The following is a 22,422-nucleotide window of genomic DNA, read 5'->3' on the forward strand; positions in this document are numbered from 1 at the left end:
ATGCCTTTGCCCCGTAGTCACTGTAAGTAAAGTTTAGCGGCCATTTTGGACTCACTTTTCAGACGGACAAATCAGGAGATAATGGACTTTGTTTGAGACCTGTTTCTGTCTCAGCAGCAAACTCTGGAGATCTGCTGACACAGCTAAGCTATGTTTGTATGTCTAAGTATGTCATGTGTTTATTATAGTGCTAAACTACTATATATATTGTGTGTATATATATATATATATATATATATATATATATATATATATATATAAGTGGTGTTACAATCATTCCCCGGCTGCAATGATGGTGCAGATGCGGAAACACTGACCTATCAGAGCAGACTGGTCTTTTTCAGGAGGTTTTAAAGACACAGGCGCTAAGACAGAGCATTTCAGACAGAGAATGAATACAGGTATATTCAGACAGACAGGATGGGGGAAAAAAAGTTGTTGTTTTCTTAGCATTAAAGCATTTAAACTTGAAATTATGAACCTGAAAATGTGTGTTGTGAGCAGCGTGCACATAAACTGTTCTTCTGTTGTGTCCTGATGATACAAAAGTAATTAGTGAACTTTACCCAATGAAATAAAGTGACACCAGTTAGGAGGTTTGACTGTGTGGGAGAATCAAGCCTATATGCTGCTTTATATTTGTCATAGCTCCGGGCAGAGAAGAGTCATACAATGTCTGACACAAATACTATCAGACATTGGTGTGGTTTAGCTTTAAATTGAATTATGAGTAGGATTCATAGCTTTTTTTTTTGGTTACTTAGGCTAAGTCTTTCTTCAAAAGTGTATGTGATCTCTTACTGATTGTAGTGGCCGAAGGCTACATTAATAACCCCCCTCTGTGATTCCTGCCAAGTCGGTTGGTTATATAATCTGTAAATGAGAAGGTCAGCACCCAGCAGTCATTGCTATGGATACTTGGCATGGACACACACACACACACACACACACACACACACACACACACACACACACACACACACACACACACACACACACACACACACACACACACACACACACACACACACATCGTACATCTTAGCTGGTCCAGTTTGGAGCCACACGTGTACGCGTGTGTGCGTGTGTGTGTGCGTGTGTGTGTGCGTGTGTGTGTGTGTGTGTGTGTGTGTGTGTATCAGAAGTAGGGCAGCAGCGGCCGATGTTACCTAACACACCCAGAAAAGACATCTGGGGAGTTTAAACAGCCCTCTCGCTGATTACAGCTTCCTGTATGTATGTATGTATGTATGTATATATATATATATATATATATATATATACTGTATATATATACACACACATGCAAATTAGCACACATACACATATTTGGCACAAATTGTGACCACACACACAAGGAGAAGGTCACACACACATACTGACTGCTGTCAGTATCATTTATTTTTTTAAGATGATTTTTTGGCAGTTTTCAAGCCTTTTATTATATAGGACAGACAGGAAATGGGGTGAGAGAGGTGGGGGGGACATGAAGTAAAGGGCGGAGTTGAACCTGCAGCCGTTGCCTGGAAGACCTTCAGCCTCTTTAAATGAGGCGACTGCTCTAACCAATGTGCCCCGGTATCATTTTTTATTTCTAAAATGAGTTTTAGTCGGTGCTCTGTATCCTAAATTCAAAACTAGAAACACTGCAGATGTCAAATCGGTTGCCAAATGTTTGCTTCTATTAAACTATTAGCTGCAATGAAAGTGACTTTGAATGAGCCTGGAGGAATTTAGTGTCACTTAAAGGGGTATTACACAGCGTTTACACACACAGGTCAGTTCACTCATCACTGAAGCACTCAGCCTGTGAACATTTAAAGTCTAAAAGAATTACATTTCTGCGTTTCAAACTGAGGTCTCGAGTGTGAAAGACATGACATTTTTCAGTCAGGGAGGGTCTAGTGAAAGATGGCATTGAGATGCATTATGGGAAATGCAGGATCTAGTGTTTTCGATCTTTTTCCATTAGGGGAGCTATAAATCCACCTGTAGCCTATCGATTTCATTCTATTATTTTCTAAATCGGTCACAGGGAGTAATCTGTATTTTGTCCCTTTGCTCCCTCTTTAGTCTATTAAACACTTTGAATCTGTGGTGTACCAAATCTAGCTCGGGGTACGCTTCAGAGTGGAATGTGAAAACACCCCTCTAGAGTATAGTCAAGGTCAGACAGTTACGGGGACGTAAACATAAGAAAAACTCATTGTTTTAGTGAAGGGGGACTTTAATTCTCCTGAGGTTGATAAAACCCCATAATTGGAGTTGAGTTGGAGTTGAGGAGTTGACCTCAGTGACTTCAGTGGTAGCTCCGGCCCTGTGGGGGACCAGAATCTTTGCCAGAAAGAATGAACAGAAATACTGATGTTATCACTGTAGAATATCTCTTCTGGCATAGAAACAATCAAGTCCAGACCTGTGCGTTTAACAATTAAAAATGCTTTGCTTGGAGACATACAGGGTTTATAGTGCATTAAAGGCGTTTTAACATTCAAATTCCACTTCTTTTATAATTTGATTCACTGCAGAGACTGTTTAGGGACATACACACAGATAACAGAAGGACTTTCATTTGTTCTTTACTGCACATTTTATGTACAAGACAAATTCTCAAAAGGCAATACAAAATGCATAAAACGTACATAGTTACTGTGAGATAGATACATGTAATTGATACAAAGGAAACTTTCAGCCATGAAACTTCCTTTAGTGACTCTTTGCACCCTGCAGCAAAACAATGTCCAAGTGATGAATCAGCAGTGGACAATAATTAGAAAATGTTTTTGCTGCCACTTGAAAGTATTAAAAACACACGGTGATGGTTTTCCTTGATTCCTGAACAAAGGACTTTTTGGAGACGACAGATTTCTGTAGGATGCCAACAGACTTTGTGTAGTTATGTGTTCAAAATATCAGAAAGAGGAAATCAAAAACATAATTTACATTGACAACCTGGAAAATGTTGGACACGCTCGGCACTCGCTAACACAACAAACATTAGTTTAGTGTCAGTGGATCGTGTTACAAGAAATAGATTTGTCTAAAGAACCTGACACACACAGACAGCAGACCGAGGAGATGTGGATCAGCAAAAGTCACGACCTGCTGCTGTAACTTCAACAAATTCTTCTCCAGCTCAACTTGGATGTTGTCCCATCTCACTCTCTGGTCACAATATTTTCCACATTACTCAAAATGTGAGCATGTATCCTGCCTTAAAATAAACACACACACACACACACACACACACACACACACACACACACACACACACACATACACACACCATTTAACCAACTTTCTGTGAATAAAGTATCCTCTTTATAAAATAATTCTGTCATCCCTGAAATGGTTCGTGATATCGGGTAGAATAATTAGTCACTTTAGATAAAATTGCATATTTTCTGCTGTCAGACTGCAGGTATTTCCTCTCGTTCAGGCACATTTTAACTTACTAAGAGCGTTGAAAAAATATGGGTCCGCATAGTAAGACGCACTAATGTTTGGGGTCCTACCTTACTATTTAGAAAACTGTCTGTACAAAATGACGACATAAAGAAAGTTAAACTGAGCCTGTCTTTAGCTGTGATTGGAGGGTTTGTACCAATCTGAAGACTGAAGCCAGGATAGACACCAGGAAGTAAGAAAACAATAGAAACTCTTTGTGTGCAAATGCATTCTGGTCCATCCAGACTCTCGGCCCGCTTGAACCCTCTGTAAGATCTAACCCCCCTTGGGCCTATGTACAAAATCTAAGTGAAGCCTGTGCCCGTCACTGGACGATCTGGGGCATCTCACTCCAGGCTTTGGCCTTCTTCTTGGCCAGGGCCATCCAGGGAGGCTCATCCTGGGGACATGCCGGGGGAGGTAGGCCTCGCTGGGAGGTCGGGGTCTGACCCGAAAGCCCCGGAGCTCTCGGAGACTTTTCCGGGGGGGTTCTCGATGAAAATGGAGGGGAGGTAAGTGTCGTGCTCTGGGGCTGGGGCGTCTTGGATGAGGTGGCAGTTTTGGAGAGAGACGGAGGGCTTGTGCAAGAGGGAGATTTTTGGGGAACAGTCGGGGTAGGGGGTGACAGGGATCTTTGGGGTGAGTTAGGGTGGGGTGGGTGTTTGGCGGTGACAGGGGGAAGCTGGGGTTTGGGAGGGACAGGGCAGGGGAGCGACTGGGATCTAGGAGGTTGAGGTGGCACTGGAGTCGGAGGAGAGAGCGCCCTCCTGGCTTCCTTTTCTGCAAACGCTGAAGGCGCACTGATCTCCAACGGACTCACTGGAAAGAAACACAAACACACACGTGTCAAACAAAGGCACAGTGAAACATCTCAATTATCTTAGTTTTAAAAGCAGAACTACTCAGATCTTTTACTTAATAAAAGCAGTCATACAACCGTGCAGAAATACTGTTAAAGTGAAGGTCCTGCGTTCGAAATGTGACTGATGTAAAAGTACAAAAGTCTTAGCATCAAAATATACTTAGATTACCAAAAGTAAATTTACACAATGACCCATTTCAGAATAACATTTATCATTGGACTATAACCAGGTATGCATTAATATGTTCATCACTTTAATGATGCTGCTGGTAAATGTGGATTTTTCCATTGGGAACCAGTAATGCCCTAATGATATAATACTATATTATGATTATACATCATTATTTAGATATTGATCATATTTTGTATTGATAATCTGAATCTGCAAAGTAACTTGTAACTAAAGCTGTTAGATATAATGAAGTGAAGTAAAAGTACAATATTGTTTCTCTGAGATGTAGTAGAGTATAAATATAAAATAAAAACACTTAAGTAAAGAACGAGTACATTATACTTGACTAAAGTAGCCTGCTTGAGTTAAATGTACATGGTTACATTAACACAACTATGAAACTGCATAAAACGATGCATATAAAAGATCTAAAAGATTCTGATAGAACAATAATTTTTTGAGTTATGGGTGAGCAAACGAGGCACTGAAGAATAATCATCCCTCTAATTACACACCAGAGTGAAGAAGAGTCACCTGATGTGAAACAGCCCTCACTTTTTATACCAGCACTATTTTCCCTATTCTGAGATATGTTATTTATCTTCACCATCTTCATCAGCAATGGAGAAACAGTTACATTTCTGCTGAATTGTTATCTTGATCAGTTGTGTCTTTGTGATCAGTTCAACCATCAGGTGCCTCAGAGAACACAGAGGGTGAGAGACTGAACAGAATTGTGTTGGTTGCAGTAGCACAGTTTGTCCAGCTGAGGTCAGAATTGCATCAGCCAAAAGATTTACTTGTATGCAACAACCAGGAAAGTGGAGTTCAGTGTACTCAAACCACACGAAATACCATTACAGACATTACGCCGAATACACCTTTCAAACTCGAAAAATAATCTCAATTACACTAAACTAAATAAAGCCTGCTGTTGCTGCAGCTGATGCATCTTTTGTAAAAGGATTTTGGCTGTACGATGCGTTTTGCAAATTTCAAATGACCTTGTGAGTGTGTGTGTGTGTGTGTGTGTGTGTGTTCGGACCTTTGCCGGCGGACTCAGCTGTCCTGATGCTGTTCTCCCTGCTTGCAGCTGAGCTGACGTACATTGGCAATGAGCTCTTCCTCTCTGGTTCCTCCTGATGACAGAGAGCAGCACCGTCAGTTACAAACAGTAGGTTTGTGCGGCTGGAAATGTGTGCCGGTGTACTGTTTACAATCATTCCATCCAAGTGCACCTCCATCTGAACCAGGTATATTTGGACTGTCAGCTTAAAGGTTCCATATTAGGCTCATTTTCAGGTTCTTATTGTATTTTACTAGAACATGTTTACATGCTTTAATGTTCAAAAAACACATTATTTTTCTCCTACTGTCTGTCTGAATATACCCCTCCTGAAAAAGGCCAGCTGGCTCTGAATGGTCAGTGTTTCTAGGTCTTCCGTATCTGTACCCTCTCTGTCTCTGCATTGTCATTGCAGTCGGGGAATGACTAACGACACTAAAGGAGCACTTTCTACCTATATATAGAATACTTGTGACATCACAACTGTACAGAAGTCCTGACGGCTGATTTAAAGTCGCAGTTTCTGAATACAGGCTGTGTGCATTTCTCTGTGGATTGAATGTTTTGATTCTGTTTACAGTATTTATACTGCACCTCAAACTGCTTAATAATACATTTAAATTTTTTTTACAATATGGGACCTTTAAGAAAAGCTCTAAATTTTACTTGCATGGAAATCACCAAAACTGGATTTGGAAGTGTTGCGGAAAATGATGACTACCTCCCACATCATCACATTACTGTTTCACATACTGAGAACAATCATTTTCAGACATTTATGCTGTGCTTTGAAACTATTTTTTTTTTAAATTTCCTTTACACAGACTTTAAGATCAAATGTATGCAACTGAACTGGAACAAAGCTGCCACTTAGAGACCAATTCAAATGACGTGCATGTGATTACTGTTGTTCTCAGTCCATATTGTTGCTCCACCTCTCACAGGAAGTGTACTGTACACCTATGCAAGTGTGATGTTTATTACTCCTTGATAGTCATCTTTTGTTTTTTTTTAAAGATTCTTTTTTTTGCAGTTTTCCAAGCCTTTATTACATAGGAGAGACAGGAAATGGGGTGAGAGGGAGAGGGGGAGACCTGCAGCAAAGGGCCGCAGGTCGGAGTCGAACCGGCGGCCACTGCGTCAAGGACCTTCAGCCTCTTTACATGGGGCGACTGCTCTAACCATTATTTTTTATCAGTATCACTTTAGAGTTCGGCTGGGAATTTGCGTCCACATAAAAGACATACATACTGTACACAAACACAGACACACAGATTACCTTCCTGGCAGAAATTTCATCCAGTGAGTTTTCTTTGTAGATCTTCTGTTTCTGTTTGGCCACAGAGATCCAGCTTGGAGAATTAGATCCACCATGACCGGCAGCTGGGTCTGAATAAATAACACAGCGGATACACTGTTACACCGTGGGCTGAATCCCTGACGCCAAGTGTTGGGCGATTACACGTGTGTATGCATAAGAAGCATTGTGCATGTAGTATATGACAATGAAAATGGTGTGTGTTTGTGTGTGTGTACACACCTGACATGCGCTTGTTTTTCCCTCCACTCTCTCCTTGTACTTCCGGTTTCTTAGGGAGGGCAGGCTTGTTGCTGATTGGCTGACTTATGGAGGGCTTTACACTGATTGGCTGCGGTGATTCAACTCTACAGCTGGTTGGCTGAGCTGGAGGCTCGATGGGAGGCTGAATAAGAGAAAATAAGATCAATTTAAAAAAACAAACATATTTTACACCTGCATTCATTTATGTTTTTGTCCACTTGGGGGCAGCAGAAACTCGCTACAAACATAACACTAACACATTATCACCTGATTGTTGTTATTTATTGTTTAGTTAAGGATCCCCATTGTAAGCACATGGGTGTGCCTCTAGTCTTTCTGGGGTCCTGAAAAGTCGATAAGGCCAACATGTTAGCAGACAGTTACCTCTTTACACATCCAGGAGATAAGAACACTACTGTTAAGGAAGTCAAATGTAAGTCAAATATTCACTCTTCCTCTCGCCCTGTTTTTTTTTATGGTTATTTTTAGCTGAAAAAACAGTTTGGGCCCTTAAACAAAACCATGAGATTAAAGAAACTAAATCCTTCAGTAGAGCGGAGGAAAACTGTGGTGTTTGGTGATAATTCTCTGTGTTTGTCACTACGAGCCTCACCTTCACATCTTCTCATCATTATTAAATATTATAGAATTTTATATATATATATATATATATATATATATAAATCGTAGATGGTGGTCACCACACCTCCAGTTTGGAGAAACGGAGTAGGTACCGAGGCTAAGCAATGAAAGTATTGCTGTGGATCGGGGCAGCAGCTGGACGCATTTTAGCACTTAAATATAATCAATATCGGTTTAAGTGTAAGCTATATTTAGAACATTTTCACTGCTTTCCCTTTTCGTCAAACAGCCGTGAGTTTAAATTAAGTTTAAATGGGCGGAACTGAAGCTATACTTTTTGCTCTCGTCAAAGCCACCAGACTCCTTTGACAGAAACAGTATTTTTACCTCACAGAACACAAGTGGCTGGTCTACCGCTGCCTCCATCAGTTAGTTTGTGGTATTGTGTGACTTACCGATTGAGGCAGCGGTAGCCCTGTTTTGTAAAGTAAAATAACTATTTCTGTCAAAGGAGTCTGGTGGCTTTGACGAGAGCAAAGATACCAGCTTCTGTTCCCCTTCTATAAACTTATATGGCTGTTTGAAGACAGATAAAATATATTTAGCTGCTGCCCCCATCTACAGAAGTACATTACTGTACTTCCAAGTCTGCTTCCATCTACTGTAGGCAACACACTGACGGTTGAGAAGAACCTCATAAAGCCCCACTTCAAACCATCCAAACTATCCCTTTTAAAGAACATCAGTGTGCTGCTTACGGAATGTTTCATGTTTGAAGGGAATAAAAAACATAAACAGTAACAACAAAGTCAGGGGAATCACCTCAGAGTTTTCCTCCTCCGAGCTGAAGCGGTGCAGAGTTGACGTCTTCCTCAGCCGAACTCCAAATGGATTATCGGGGTTTCCCTCCACCACGGCAGAGCTCTCTGTAGGGAGGAGGGTGGAGAAGTTGGTCTGCGGTTTAACGTTTGAAATTTAACTCCAACAGCGAGTTCACTTCATGTGACTTAGAGCAGACTACCAAGAGAAAACCTGACTGAAAACAATACTTAAGGACACTTAAAGAGACAAAAGTACCCAAATAAGAAATCCTCATGATCTACCACTGAGCAGGCTCTTACCTTCTGTGCTTGCAGCAGCTGAGGGCTGAGGTTCACTGGCTGATGGTGCAGTGGCGGTCCCTGTATTTGTCACTCCACCGGGGCTTAACACCACCTCAACCTTAGCTGAACACCTCGACTCTGCTTTCTCATCTGGACGCTTTGCAGTTGTAGCCTCCTCCTCCGCAACGCCAGCCCCTGTGACAGCGGGTGGGGAGGAGGGAGGGGCCGAACTCTCTTCTGCATCCTCCACGGAGAGCGACCTCTGCCAGGCGGGGGCGACGGTGAAGCGGGCTTTGCTCCGATTTGAACCGCCGGATGCCTGGTTCACCTTGTCCTCCACAGAGGCGGGAGGTGTCGCTTCCCCCTCCTGGTCCGCTGAATGTCTTTCTCCTTCTACTGTGTCCACATTGTCAGCCGGTTCCTCTTCTGCGGAGGGTGTGTTTTGCTGGGCGTGACGAGGTGTCTCGCTTTCTTTAGCAGCGGTTGGGGACTGTGGGAAGAAAGGCGTGGCTTTCTCTGAGCTCGGGGAGAGCAGATTTATGTGGATAGTGCTGGTCCTGCTGGGAGTGCTGGGAGTGCTGGGAGTGCTGGTTACACTCTCTTGTGATGGGGTCTCGTAATGTGACTCTGGAAGAGACAAAGAAGAAGGCTTGGAAGGCACATGAGCTTGTTGCGTGGCTTCACTTAGATCTTCCTTCACTTGCTCCACGTCTACATGGGATGTTTCGACACCTTCCTGCTGCAGGTCTTCTTCACCTTCATCTGCACCAGGCTGGTTTTCTTCACCGTCTTCCTCTTGCTCTGATTTCTGTTCTGTCCGGTCGGTGGCTTCGTCTTCCTCCACCTTCTCTTCTCTATCTTCCCTTTCCTCTCCAAAGCTTTGATCTGAAGCTGCTTGACTCTCGTGCACTGGAACGAATACCTGATCTTGTTGTGGGGTGCACACAGCCTCATCTCCAACCTCGACATCTACACCCTCGTCTTCCTCCCGCAGCTGCATGCTGACCTCTTCGCCTGCTGCGTCGGGAAACATCTCCGTCAACTCTTCCGCGTCGTCCCCTTCTTCTTCGTACATCGCTTCCTCCGCCTCCTCTAGTCTCTCCTTTGCTTCTTGCACGTCCACCTCCTCATCTTCCTCTTCCCTCTTCTCCTGTCCCTCCTCCTCCACCTCCAGCTCCTTCTCCAGCTCTATTGCCTCCTCCTCTCCCTCACTCTCTTCTTCTTCTCCTTCTTCTCGTCCCTCTTCCTCCGCCTGGTTGACAGTGGTTCCTGTAAGCATATCGTTTTGTTCTTCGGGGGTGACTTCCTCTGCCTTCTCTTGCTCTCCTTCCTCTGTTTGCTGAAAGACGAAGCAGAGAGGAACACAAGGATTTGTTTTGTTACAAGTTAGTGAAGATTGTGAAGCATTTAAGAGCAAGAGAGAGACTTCCCCCAGGAGTTTGTGGAGAGCTAAAAGAGGGTGATTATTGGATTAACTTTCACCAGGTGGCCAGAAACAAGACTACAAATGAATGCTAATGTTGCTGTGTGTCTGCTGGTTATGTAATTGTAACTGTATGCTAGCAGGCTCACCTTATCAACTTTAGTACAGAGTTGGTTTTTGCTGATCCCAAACGGCAAAATCAGTCTATTAATTAAGGTATCAATTAAGATATAATAGATTAAGCAACCCAGCAGAATATAAAGTTAGTAAATTAGCTCCACCTTAACCAGTGATTTCCACTGTATTACTTCAATAATTAGAAATATTAGTCATATAATATACTGTTTATTTATATCAAAAAGACTATCGTGCACAATAAGTACTTTTAGAGCCACACGGAGATATCGTTTAGTCGATATTATTGGCCAGTATTGGATATATCGGTATCTATAGGTATCGGCGTATATGTTGTCAGATATGCGCCGATATGAAAATATGTCTTACCTTTTTGACATTTAATGCAGAAAACAATGCTACTACAATATTATTTTATTTTTCTGCATTTTTTCTTGCCTCTGTGTTCATTTTATTTTAGAATTGACAAACGATGTAATATGTGTATGTATAATGTATAATAATATTAATACTAATAATAAATACTCTCAAATAAAGTTATTGGTTTAGAGCAGCCTTTTGAGTGTCTTTGCAGACTCATCAGTGCACAATCCACATAGAAAAGGATGATCTTGATCTTGATCCACTATATCGGCCGCGATATTAATAAACGCGGAATCCCGTATCGGTCAGGTCCTATTTGATGCTAAAGCTTATGTACTTTAGCTTAATTAAGATTTTGAATGGGACTTTTACTTGTAACAGAGTATTTTTGCACTGAAGTCTTTAGTTATTGCTACTTTGACTTATATAAAATATCACAATTCTTCTCCCACCCCTGCCTTCTCTCTCTCTCTCTTTCCCTCTCTCTCTCTCTCTCTCTCTTTCTCTATGAATCTTTAAATAAAGAAATCAAAGATACATACACCATGTTGACTGACTTGTTCCGCCACTAGTTCCTCCTCCTCTGCGGTCTCTTCTTTATCTTCAACATCTGGACAAGAAGGAGTGCTCAAAGTGGCCACCTCCTCCTCTTCCTCTTCCTCAGTGGTCTTTTCTGACAGGAGGGCAGCAGCCTGATAACCGACCGGCTCCTTCAACTCTCCCTCCTCTTCCTTCACCTCCTCTCCTTCTTCTATCTCGACATCTTCTCCTTCCTTTTCCTTCACCTCCTCCTCTAACTCCAAGACAATGCCCTCCGTCTCTACGCCCAACGAGTGAGACGTGAGGGGTGTCTTCAAGGAACTCAGCACCTCCTGTAAGAAGGAGCTCTCCTCCTCCCTGCTCTCCTGGTCTCCGTCTTCTTCTCCGCTCAGCATTGAGTCCCTTTCATTCCCTTTCCCCTCGGCTCCATAGGCAGTGCCCGGAGGGTCGAGCAGATACTCTCTCAGAACAGCAGGGGGCTCTGGTGTGGCTCTAGATGCAGATATCAAGAGGTCAGATTGATAGAAAGAGAAAACATAAACATGTCAGACTGAGAGAAGAAAACAAGGAGGAAATGACGGCTAATCACCTGGGACTGTCCAGAGAAGAGGCTCTCAAGCCGGGCTTGGAGGAGGGCAGGGGCCGGCCGTCTGGGGCTGCCTCCTCTGAGAGACACCGCTCAGGGGGAGAGGAAGAGTCTGGGCCGTGAGAAACATCCTGTTCTGCTTCATCCTCGTCCTCTCCCTCCTCCCTCTCCTCCTCATCTCTCAACAGGGAGCGCCTGGAACGAAGCTGCTCCTCCTCCTCGTCTTCTTCTTCTTCTCTATCCACTTTTGGTGTCAGCTCAGCACCGCTTACATCTACATCATTATAATATTTAAAATACATCATTCGCTAAAAATCTAAATTAAAATAATAATTTGGAGTGCACTCTTTAGCATTTTACTATCATAATGATAATGAAATTAAACGTGAAAAGGAATTTTCTATTTCTACAAATTGGTAGACAATGTACAACATAAACTTGAAAATGAAATTGCAAACTTTTGTGTTTGAATTTTATTATTTCATTTTTTAAGTTTAGGTTACAAATTAAAAAAAATGAAAATTACATTTCAGATTCAATTTCTTTTATCACTATTATGCCAATAACAGTAATATTATGGTGTTATGCTCGGGGCTGGACTGAAAATCCTTTGTTTGTGGAGATATGTATTTAATTATAAAGTTGGAAATATTTAATTTGCGAACACAAATGGAACATTACATTTCAATTGGATTAAATGATTTCATTTTAATATTGGGCAGTGAGAGCCTTCCATACAGGCATTGATGAGAAGGGTCAAAAAACTAGAGTGGAGCAGAAAAAAGTGTGCTGACCTTCTGTGTTCTTCTGTTGTTCCTGCTCCTCTGAAGCTTCTGTTATGGAGGTGCTCAGCGTCTCCGTCACCTCACGGTCTCCCTCTGCTTTCATCTCCAGCCTCTGCATGGACGGGAGGCGTTAGCAAAGACATCATCATTCTCACGTACTGCTCTGATGGCCACTATGACATAGAGATTTAATTTGACTGTCCTTTAACTAGAAGATGCAGGTTAAAGCTACTGACCCTATCATCTGACATTTTATCTTTTATAACTGGCGTGCTATGATTGGCTGAAGGGATACGACAGCCAGGGGCAAGAGACATGAGCAGTCAGTCCAATTTATTTTAAGAGAAAACAAAGGAGAACAGTAGAATTATTAACCAAACCTCATCATCATTGAAGCCGCACGTAAGGGGAGTGTTAGTAATGCTCATATTAGTGTTTGGATGTGTCGGAATTTCTTACAATGCCAGGTTTCCTCCTGTTGCCGGCCTTGTGTCTCAGGCCCAGTTTGTGTTTGGCAGCAGAGTTATCCAGACAGCCGAAGGGACTGGCTGGCTGACTGAAGTCTCCCGGGACCACCAGGGGGCTCACCGCTCTGCTGGAGGCAGCGCAGGACAACTGGGAAGAGGACAAATGATGTTTTAACAGGGGAAATACTCCTGAGGAGAATGAGAACAGGGGTAAAGCTGATTATAATAAAAGGTGGATTTCCCCTTAAATGATGAAGACAGCAGATACAGAAACCACAGGCGGAGGGGAGAGAGAGAGAGAGAGAGAGAGAGAGAGAGAGAGAGAGAGAGAGAGAGAGAGAGAGAGACAGAGAGAGAGAGTCCAGCTGTATAAATATTAGCTGTCCTTATCTGCAGGACCAACACTTACTCTGTCATCACTGGAGAAGTAGCTAGCTCTCTCTGTCCTCTGACAAACTCACATTTTCACTTGTTTCAACATAATATCTTAGAGATGTTTTGACCTTTTCTCAACCATAATCCATCCTTAAAAAAGCTTAGAGTCCATATTATTCACAGTTTGACATCTCAGCACACGCTTGGGACAACTAAAGGAGTACAGTGACTTTCTACTGTTTTAGAACTTCTCTATAGAGAGCTAGAAAGAGAAGGAACCACTCTGTGCTGCATTGTATTGAGTTTATAGTGGAAGTTTCAGATGAATATGTCTACACATCATCAAATTAAACCAAAACTATTTGCATGGCTACGCCACTGGAGATCACATGATGTGTTTTTATGACTTCGGTGAATTAACCATTTAAGACTCAGTTTACTGTAGGATTTTGAGCAGAACTCAAAAGTTAGAGGAATAAAGACTTTTGTTTATGGAGTTTTCAGTTCTTCCCGTGTGTGTGTGTGTGTGTGTGTGTGTGTGTGTAAGACAGAGAGAGAGAGAGAGGTGAGTTGAGGCAGAATTACATGCTATAACTACAAGCAGACACGCTGACTGCCAGAGAAACCATTGGAATGCACTCTGAACATGCACGCACTCATGCACGCATGCACGCACGCACGCACGCACGCACGCACGCATGCATGCATGCATGCACGCACACACACCCTGAGGTCCATCTCCAAGCATCATACGCCAAGCACATGACAGATACAGTATGCATTTGTGTTTGTGAATCAGAGCTGCAGGAGATCATTAAATTCTCAGGTGGAAATACAAAACATATCTGACTCAAGAAGCCAAGAAACTTTCAATTAAACCACTCAAATTCCATAGTCCCATGAGAAGAAATGAAATTGAACTAATGTTGTCTTTGAACGGCTGCTTCTTTTTGTTACACAGTTAGCCCCAGTTGCCTGTTTACACATCCAGGAGACATGTGGCAACCTGTTAATGTGAATGTTAAGTCCGATAGGCACCCGGATAACTTTGGTTTTAATTAGTTATTTGATGCTATAAAAACCTGGGTGAAACATTATTGCTGGATAGGTGGTTTATCAATGCTTTTTCACTGAAATCAGCTGCCTGCTGCTGCTGAAAACAACACTGATGAGAGCTGGAAGAGTGAGCCAAAACAGGAAAGACTCCAGTTATGATTCATCATGAGCCTTTCACGTTACACATCATCATTTGATCTATTGTTAATATAAAAATGTTTGACTAGTGCAGCTTTAGCAACCAGAGATAAAGTAAGGTGTATGTTACTTGAATATTTCAGTCTCAAAGCCACAAATTGAAAAACCCTCTAAACTACTAAAGGACAACACCTGCACTCTTACACAAAGACATGTTGTCGGGCTCAGAACAGTTACCCCTGCAACAAAATACAAGGTCATCTTCAGAATAAAATCTCAAAAAAACATTCTGCGTCTCCATGAAGTCTGTCGTGTGTCCCTAGTGAATGGAAAAACTCTGGAAAGTGCCACCGAGACTGCAATCCATAAGTCACTGCAGTGCTCCTTGACCGCATTCCTGTGTGTGGATACACTTTAAAAAGGGATATTTTCAGGTTTTTGTGTATTCGTAGCGGGCCATTTGTGGTTCTTTCAGTGGGAAAATGACTGGCCAAAACCCCTTCTGAAATTGCTAAAACGGCACTATCATTAAATGCTCATTTGTCATACTTTGCTGACTGAGCCTTTTGCTCAGCGAGGCTAAATGGATAGTTGAGGTTTCCTAGGTTTCGCCTTATCACGAATGGGCACTGTCAATCTGAGAAGTACTTATTGCTGTGAATTGTTTTGACTGTCGTGCCGTTAGGGAGAGAATGGGAGATTTTAAAGGACATTCAGACATTACAGTAGGTCAGCAGACCATTAGAGGTTACAAGAGGAGAGAGAGACAGTTAGTAAAGGAATGGGGATTCAGAGACTAATAAAAGTGAAGTGGAAAAAATTAAAATAGAGAGAGCGATACATTTGCACGAAGGGGGATTTGATTTAGTTTCAGTGATTAGATTGGATCATGAGATGTTTTTACCATCATAGTCACATGAGGAGAAACAGCCTGAAGGTTAAAAACACATATCATACCATGAGATGTCTTGAATGGCTGTCTGGCTTGGGAATTCCCTAACCCTTGTTACACATGTTTTACAATAGAACCACGCATTGGAGTTTAGAAGTTGTGCATTGTCCCCATATGACAATAATTATTAATTCAGCTTTAATAGGTACTACTTTTACTTTAATACTATGTGAAGCAATTACGTGTGTTAATCATTTTTAATTGCCAATGTGTGAACAGATTGTAACGTAACTTAAAACTGAGACCTTCCAAGACTTTCTTCATTGCCTACAACAGCCTGTAAACTGACTTCTATGTTAAGGACTCGGGTGGAAAGAGCCTCCACCAAAAGGACTTCCTGGTTGATCCAATAAGGAAGTGCCAAAAATTTAAGTTCTCAGAGTGTCCACTAGGGGCAGGTTTCATAATAGAGAAGTTTCTTCTTGACCCCCATGTTAAACAGGCCGTTTTCACAGCAAAAATAAACCTATTTAAGGCCTGGTACAAAAAAACATTCTAGTCTGTATGTTTAGGTCATATCTCCATGACATCACTGACGGGGGTGAATTATTTTTTTTTTGTACCAGGCTAGTTTTTATTTTATTGGAGGTTAAGGCTTATGAATAATTAGGGGCACAGCCTCTTGCGTGACAGTTAGCCGCTGGCCCTCACTTCTCCTCAGAGGTATACATATCTCCCTCCCCCCAACGTCATATACATGCCCTTTTTTGGTAAGAGGAAATGAGGCGGAGTCAACGCCTGACAAGATGGCGACTCCAGTAGGTGACTGTAGGACGATTGGATTAAGTTGAGAGAACGAACCTTGACAGAGAGGCTACATCTATTTTTTATACTGTCTATGGGAAAATCCAAAGGGTGTGACGTTAATGTGCTGAGTCCCTTGTGTCAACAGCGTGCCACACTAGCTAACGTTAGCTTAGAAATGGAGTCCGCAAATGTCAACAAACCAGCAGCACCCAAAACAACAGAATCCGGAGTCCACGTAAAAAGCACACATAAAAAGGAAATGTGACCAACCTCGAGAGGAAAAAACGGTTAACATTGGCAGGGCATGTTTTGATCGATGCCCAGGATGCTCCCACCTACGGACTGCGAGCATGTGCACAAGCACAAGCAACAGGACACTGACTGCAGTTCACGCAACAGCCATCGGTGTCACTAATAACAAGGATTTTCTGAAAATTCCACAAAGTACCCTTAAGGGGGAAGTGTTTACAGATTTTGGAGAGTACAGCTGCATATGTAAAAAAGGTATAGAACTAGTGTTTGTTTGGCATTATCTGCTGTATTGATAGTGTGAGAGACTGACAGGAAAGGCAAGGGAGAGAGAGAGGGGATGACATACAGCAAAAGGTTCTGGTCAAACTCGAACCTGGACCGACCGGTACAACTTGACCTTAATGGTATGCGCTCCACCCAGTTAACTACCGGGGGGCGCCCACGGTGGAGTACCCTATAAGTGTTTGTTTACCTGGTCATCATCACTTTCTATTCCCTCCAGACTGATGGAGCTGTTCCTCTCACCCTGATCATGAGATGGAGAGAGGGGGGAGGAATGAGAACATCAGTATTACCATCTGCAAATAGCATTCAGGAGGTGGACTACAGGGTATTTAATGCATTACCATGACTGTTTGAAGCGTTGTGTATTCAGGTGGACTACAGGGTAGGCCGTCGTCCTCAGACATGGCTCCAGCATCGTCCATTCTCTTAACACACATGAGGGGCGGAGGAGAACCCAGTCTGATGGCCTGCTTCAGCTGCAGCTGCAGAACAAAATACCCCATTTGTGTTTGTATGTGTTTCACAAACTTTTTCCTGGTGATGCACTTGCTTTAAATGACAAACTATCGCAACCAAAGTCACAAGAAGACTTCACATTCATGCATATTTGTGTATGAATTAGTATTCCTGAAGACGCACTTTCATTTCCTCACATTATCTTGAATAACAGCCATTTGAAAATGTTACACGCAAAACATAGCCTACTGTATATAAATGTTTAACTATTTATAAATGAGACCAAGCAATGCATTTAGGTGGAGTTAAGAGGCTCTCGTTTTTATTTCCTGTCATTAGTAAAAGTAAATATACCCTCCACATAAATAAGACAAAACAAGTGCACTCTCCTTTTGTTCCTCTCATCAGTGAGATAATATACACATTAGGGATAGGACGATAAACATTTTTTATAAATCACAGATTGCAATAAAAAACACTCACAATAGGTTAATTGTGGTGAATTTCCAGAATTGGGACAATCTTGAATTTCCTCACAAGTGACTTGACCGACAAATTGACAAAAGTTTACTGCAGTTTTTTTTATTGTAATGCTGTGAATTTATCGCCCACAACATCTGAAATTGATGTTTATTATAATATTTAAATTCCATGTATGGGTCGCAACCCATATCTCTGGGAATGACTGATCTAATGCATCCTCTGTAATGAAAACACCTTAGTAAGAATTAAAAACACGGCCACATTTATATCATAGTAGGATGTGAAAATGTTTTGTGGGTTTTATGTGTGTGCAGGAAATTTCACTACTTTTACACTTTAAAAATCCCCACTATTGTAGATTATGATTAACAGAGAATGACTTGTGAGGACAGTCAGCTGGCACTCAAGAGTGAGAAAAGTGTTTATTTTAGGTGTGTGCATGTGTGTGGATGTTTGTGTGCGTGTGTGTGAGTTTGTGCGTGTGTGAGTGTGTGTATGTGTGTGCGTGTGTGTGTGTGTGTGTGTGCATGTGCGTATGTGTGTGCGTGTGTGTGTGTGTTTGTTCGGTAGGTATCATAGAAACTCAAACTAACTTGTTATCTGCCTGTTACGTGTTGCTCTGTAACAGTCACTCAAGGACTCCCTGACCAAACACTGGACAATAAAGCTTTTCTCTAGCTGGACACCAGCACACACCAAGACCTTGAGATAAATCTGCTACAGTTTCTAATGTTAACATTCAAGAAATGTTACTGTAACTCAAACACATTGAGAAACAAAGAGAAGATCCAACTAAAAAAGGACAAATGAAGAGCCATCCCACAATGAGCTGCTGTGTGCAGCTCAACTTGCTAGCACATGAAATTCAGTGTATTGCTATGTTTGAGTTTAGATCCGTATATAACAGTATACAATGTTCTTTTATAGACATATCTTTATATGTCTGTTGTGAGATAACTGCACACGAATGAGACTTGATTCAAGATGAATAACGCAGATATTAGGAGGTATATTTGTGACCACCAAAGTATAGCAAACAAGCTAACACTAGCATTTTGAAGAGATAGAGGCAGCTTTTCCTTTCCTTCTTTTTTATTGTTTATTTTTATGTGTTTCACATTTTATGGCAAACGGTTTTCTTTAGTGGATATAACTCCAAATCTCAGATTCAGGACATGCTAGCTGAGTCATTATTAGCACGTCAAATTCAGTTAGCTTAAATCTCCCAAAACACACTGGTGTAGGCTGCTTTTAATTCTCAATTTATACGGTTCATTTTGATTCATTTTGGTTAAATTAATTTGATTATTTTTACATCCATATTTGTATTTGCCTGTGTAATACTTGCTTTGCTAGGCGCCCTGCTACTTATCTCCTATGCCTTTGATTGCGTTGATCTCTTTAATGTCTAGTAGGCCACTTTGTAACTCTGTTTTTGAAAAGTGCTATATGAATAGAGTTATTATTATTATTGGGTACACCATGTTTTTGATGGTAAAAATAGAAGGGTATTTGCCAATGAGAATGATACCCTGGCGCTGTGGAGGGGGCTCAGAAATAGCCTGGGAAGAGAAATGAAATACATCTAAATACAATATAATAACAATTAAATGAATATATTAATTGTTATAATGAAAGTACTACAAAAATGACATCCATTTATATTAATAAGATGTTTGGTGGCAAGTCATCTTCAAACTAACACTCACATTATCTAAAGTGTGTGAACACCACGTTACGCACTTTATAGTGTTGTACTGTGCATTATGTTCTAATGCTCCTCGTAACATATGTGTGTTTATATTTGGCTGTGAAACAACCTTATTCTGCTTACCAAACAGGCAGCTCAGAATGAGGATTAAGGTCAGGAACTCTCCATTAGATTGTCTCCCCAGTAAAGTCACTTCAGTGTATTCACTTTACTCTAAAGATCTTATTTTAGTCTTCAGTTCTGTTTTTCTTGTGAACTTGTTTTAGAAGTGATTATTATGTCTGTCTACTGGCCTCTAGTACCCTCGGTGACTGCTCTCTGGTGCAAACACTAACATCTAAACACTTTATCTGTATTTTTTTATCTGTAACATCTACAAATCCCCTTTAGATGTTGTTCAATTCTCACTCCACTATAGGTAGCTTAGTGGACCAGTTTAACCGGAGGCTCATCCGCCTGGGTGTCGTGTCTTCCTGTTTTAGCCTGTTGTTGTGACAGACATTTGTTGATGCTGTCTGCTTTTCTTTGAATCAGCCACTCCTTCATTTTGCTTTGACATGCGCTTCAGTTTTAACCTTTGTGACTAAATATACAGCAGATCAGCTGGTACTGTCTGTCTCTCTCTAACAACTGCTTCATTGATAAATGCCTCTTAGGACTGCTGAGAACACACTCTGTATTTCAAACAAACAGATTGTGATTCTCTATCTGTTTATTATTCCTCATTAACCTGCAGTCAAATCCGTTTTACTCTTGCTCGTCTCCACAGGCAGGTCAGAGGTCAGGGTCAGAGGTCAGGGTCACTATCTTTCTCCAGGAAGGGATTTATACGTGTTGACACAGAAGCTCAATCTTGGCTCCTCTGGTCGAACAGTATCTCAAACTAAAAGAACAGAGAGGCGGTTTGTGCGTATTTTACCTGGAGTGATTTCACTTTCCCATGAATGCTGTCCTGAGAGGCCCCCAGAGCCTCGTTGGCTTCCGACAGGTCAAAGACACTGTCGTGCGACAAGGCCTTGCTGCCCAGGCTGATCTTTGACCTTTGGGAAACAGGAAGAAACAAACAAAATAAAAAAGAGAACTGGATGCTGGGAGGCCCTGATGGGTCAATAATTTGATATTCTCATTTCTGTTCTTGTTTGTTGTCCCACTACATTGTTTCATCTCACCCTAATGACTATAAGGAGGAACATAAAACGGCGTTTATTAAATTGGAGCAGATATTTCCTGTGACACCGAAGAAAAGCAGACAAGGCAGAGTAGACAAGGCAGGAGGTGGCACAGCTTAGGAAAACAAAAGGAAATTAGGACTGTCCACAGGAAGACACATTCCACCTTTTGTTACGAAAACAGGAAGCCGTGAGCCTCAGCTGAGGCAGAACAGGAGATGGATGTTAAAACATGATCTTCCTTTCTGAAACCATCTCTGTCCTTTTTAGACAAGAGAAGATATTAATCTTAATGGACAGAGGAAACAAAATACTGGGCTGCAGGAAAATGAAACATTGCAATTGTATTGACTGTCAGCGGCTATGTTTTCTTGGTGAACCCCTTTAAAAAATGTGTGGTGCACAATAAGTATTGGCTGAATAAAATACAGGAAGGTTTAGGGATATATTTGAAATAACAAGGTGAAATTGCTAGAACTGGATTCATATTTTACTGGGGTGGGTCAACTCAACTTAAGGATCTGCCAACCCACCAAAAATGATTTAATTAGCGTACCATAGTATACCATAATGGACTAAATGCCGTTTTAAGAGGCTTTTCTACCCTGACATCAGAATCAGAATTAGAAATACTTTAATAATCCCAGGGGAAATTGTTTTCGTTGCAAACTCCAGCTATACAAACAACATATTTAACAACAACATTATTATACAGATAACATATATTTGAAAAAACAGAAATATAAAACAGTATATTTATATATATATATATATATATATATATATATATATATATATATATATATATATATATATATATATATATATATATATATATATATATATATATATAAAATAGCAAATTTACAATAGTAATATATACAGAACAAAAGTACTGTAATAACATGCAAAGAACAGATTGTTTATGATTGAGTCTGAATCACAGAGAGGGGGTGACAGACTTCCAAGGGATGCGTTGTATAGTTTAATGACCACAGGCAGGAAAGATATCCTGAGGCGCTCTGTGGTGCATCTGGGTGCGAGGAGTCTTCTGCTGAAGGTGCTACTCTGCTGGGCCAATGTGTCAGAGAGAGGGTGGGAGACATTGTCCAGGATAGACCGGAGCCTGGACAGCATCCTCCTCTCTGCCACGGTCGTCAGGGTGTCCTGCTCCTCGCCCACGACATCACCGGCCCTCCTGATCAGTTTGTCCAGTCTGTTGGTGTCTGCGACCTTCAGCCCACTGCCCCAGCATGTGACAGTGAAGAAGATGGCACTGGCCACAACAGACTCATAAAACATCCTCAGCATCGTCCAGCAGATGTTAAAGGACCTCAGCCTCCTTAGGAAGAAGAGTCAACTTTGGCCCTTATTGTAGACAGCCTCTGCGTTTCTAGTACAGTTCAACTTAATATCGAAGTTCCCCCCCAGGTTCTTATCCTCCTCTACAGTGTCCACAGGGACCCCCTGGATAGAGACAGGGGTCACAGGTGTTTTCAGCCTCCTCAGATCCACCAGCGCCTTTGTTTCAGTCACGTTAAGCTGCAGGTGATTCAGCTCAATCCAAGTGAAAAAGTTGCTCACAACAGTCCTGTATTCACTTTCATCCCCCTTTTTAATGCAGCCAACTATTGCTGAGTCATCAGAAATTTTCTGAAGGTGGCAGGACTCAGTGCAAAAGTTACAATTATGAGGGAAAAGCCAAA

At 41.6% G+C, this 22,422-nt stretch overlaps 1 protein-coding gene across 2 annotated transcripts in view; it reads right to left on the reverse strand.

The window, feature by feature from the left end:
• Positions 1 to 2,577: 2,577 nt before the first annotated feature.
• LOC310948598 (uncharacterized protein) overlaps positions 2,578 to 22,422 on the reverse strand; it is a 67,361-nt gene continuing 47,516 nt past the window's right edge. For both annotated transcript variants that reach the window (XM_083915778.1, XM_083915779.1), the window contains exons 4-16: positions 20,467 to 20,587; positions 17,239 to 17,379; positions 17,085 to 17,138; positions 13,085 to 13,240; positions 12,635 to 12,737; positions 11,844 to 12,114; positions 11,257 to 11,746; positions 8,812 to 10,132; positions 8,513 to 8,616; positions 7,088 to 7,250; positions 6,827 to 6,936; positions 5,527 to 5,620; positions 2,578 to 4,266 (exon numbers count right to left, since the gene is read on the reverse strand). In XM_083915778.1, coding sequence (XP_083771904.1) covers positions 3,773 to 4,266; positions 5,527 to 5,620; positions 6,827 to 6,936; positions 7,088 to 7,250; positions 8,513 to 8,616; positions 8,812 to 10,132; positions 11,257 to 11,746; positions 11,844 to 12,114; positions 12,635 to 12,737; positions 13,085 to 13,240; positions 17,085 to 17,138; positions 17,239 to 17,379; positions 20,467 to 20,587 — 3,622 coding nt within the window. In that variant the 3' untranslated portion in view covers positions 2,578 to 3,772. The remainder of the gene's footprint in view (positions 4,267 to 5,526; positions 5,621 to 6,826; positions 6,937 to 7,087; positions 7,251 to 8,512; positions 8,617 to 8,811; positions 10,133 to 11,256; positions 11,747 to 11,843; positions 12,115 to 12,634; positions 12,738 to 13,084; positions 13,241 to 17,084; positions 17,139 to 17,238; positions 17,380 to 20,466; positions 20,588 to 22,422) is intronic.

This window comes from Echiichthys vipera (genome assembly GCF_963691815.1).
Source record: "Echiichthys vipera genome assembly, chromosome: 6".
NCBI lineage: Eukaryota > Metazoa > Chordata > Actinopteri > Perciformes > Trachinidae > Echiichthys > Echiichthys vipera.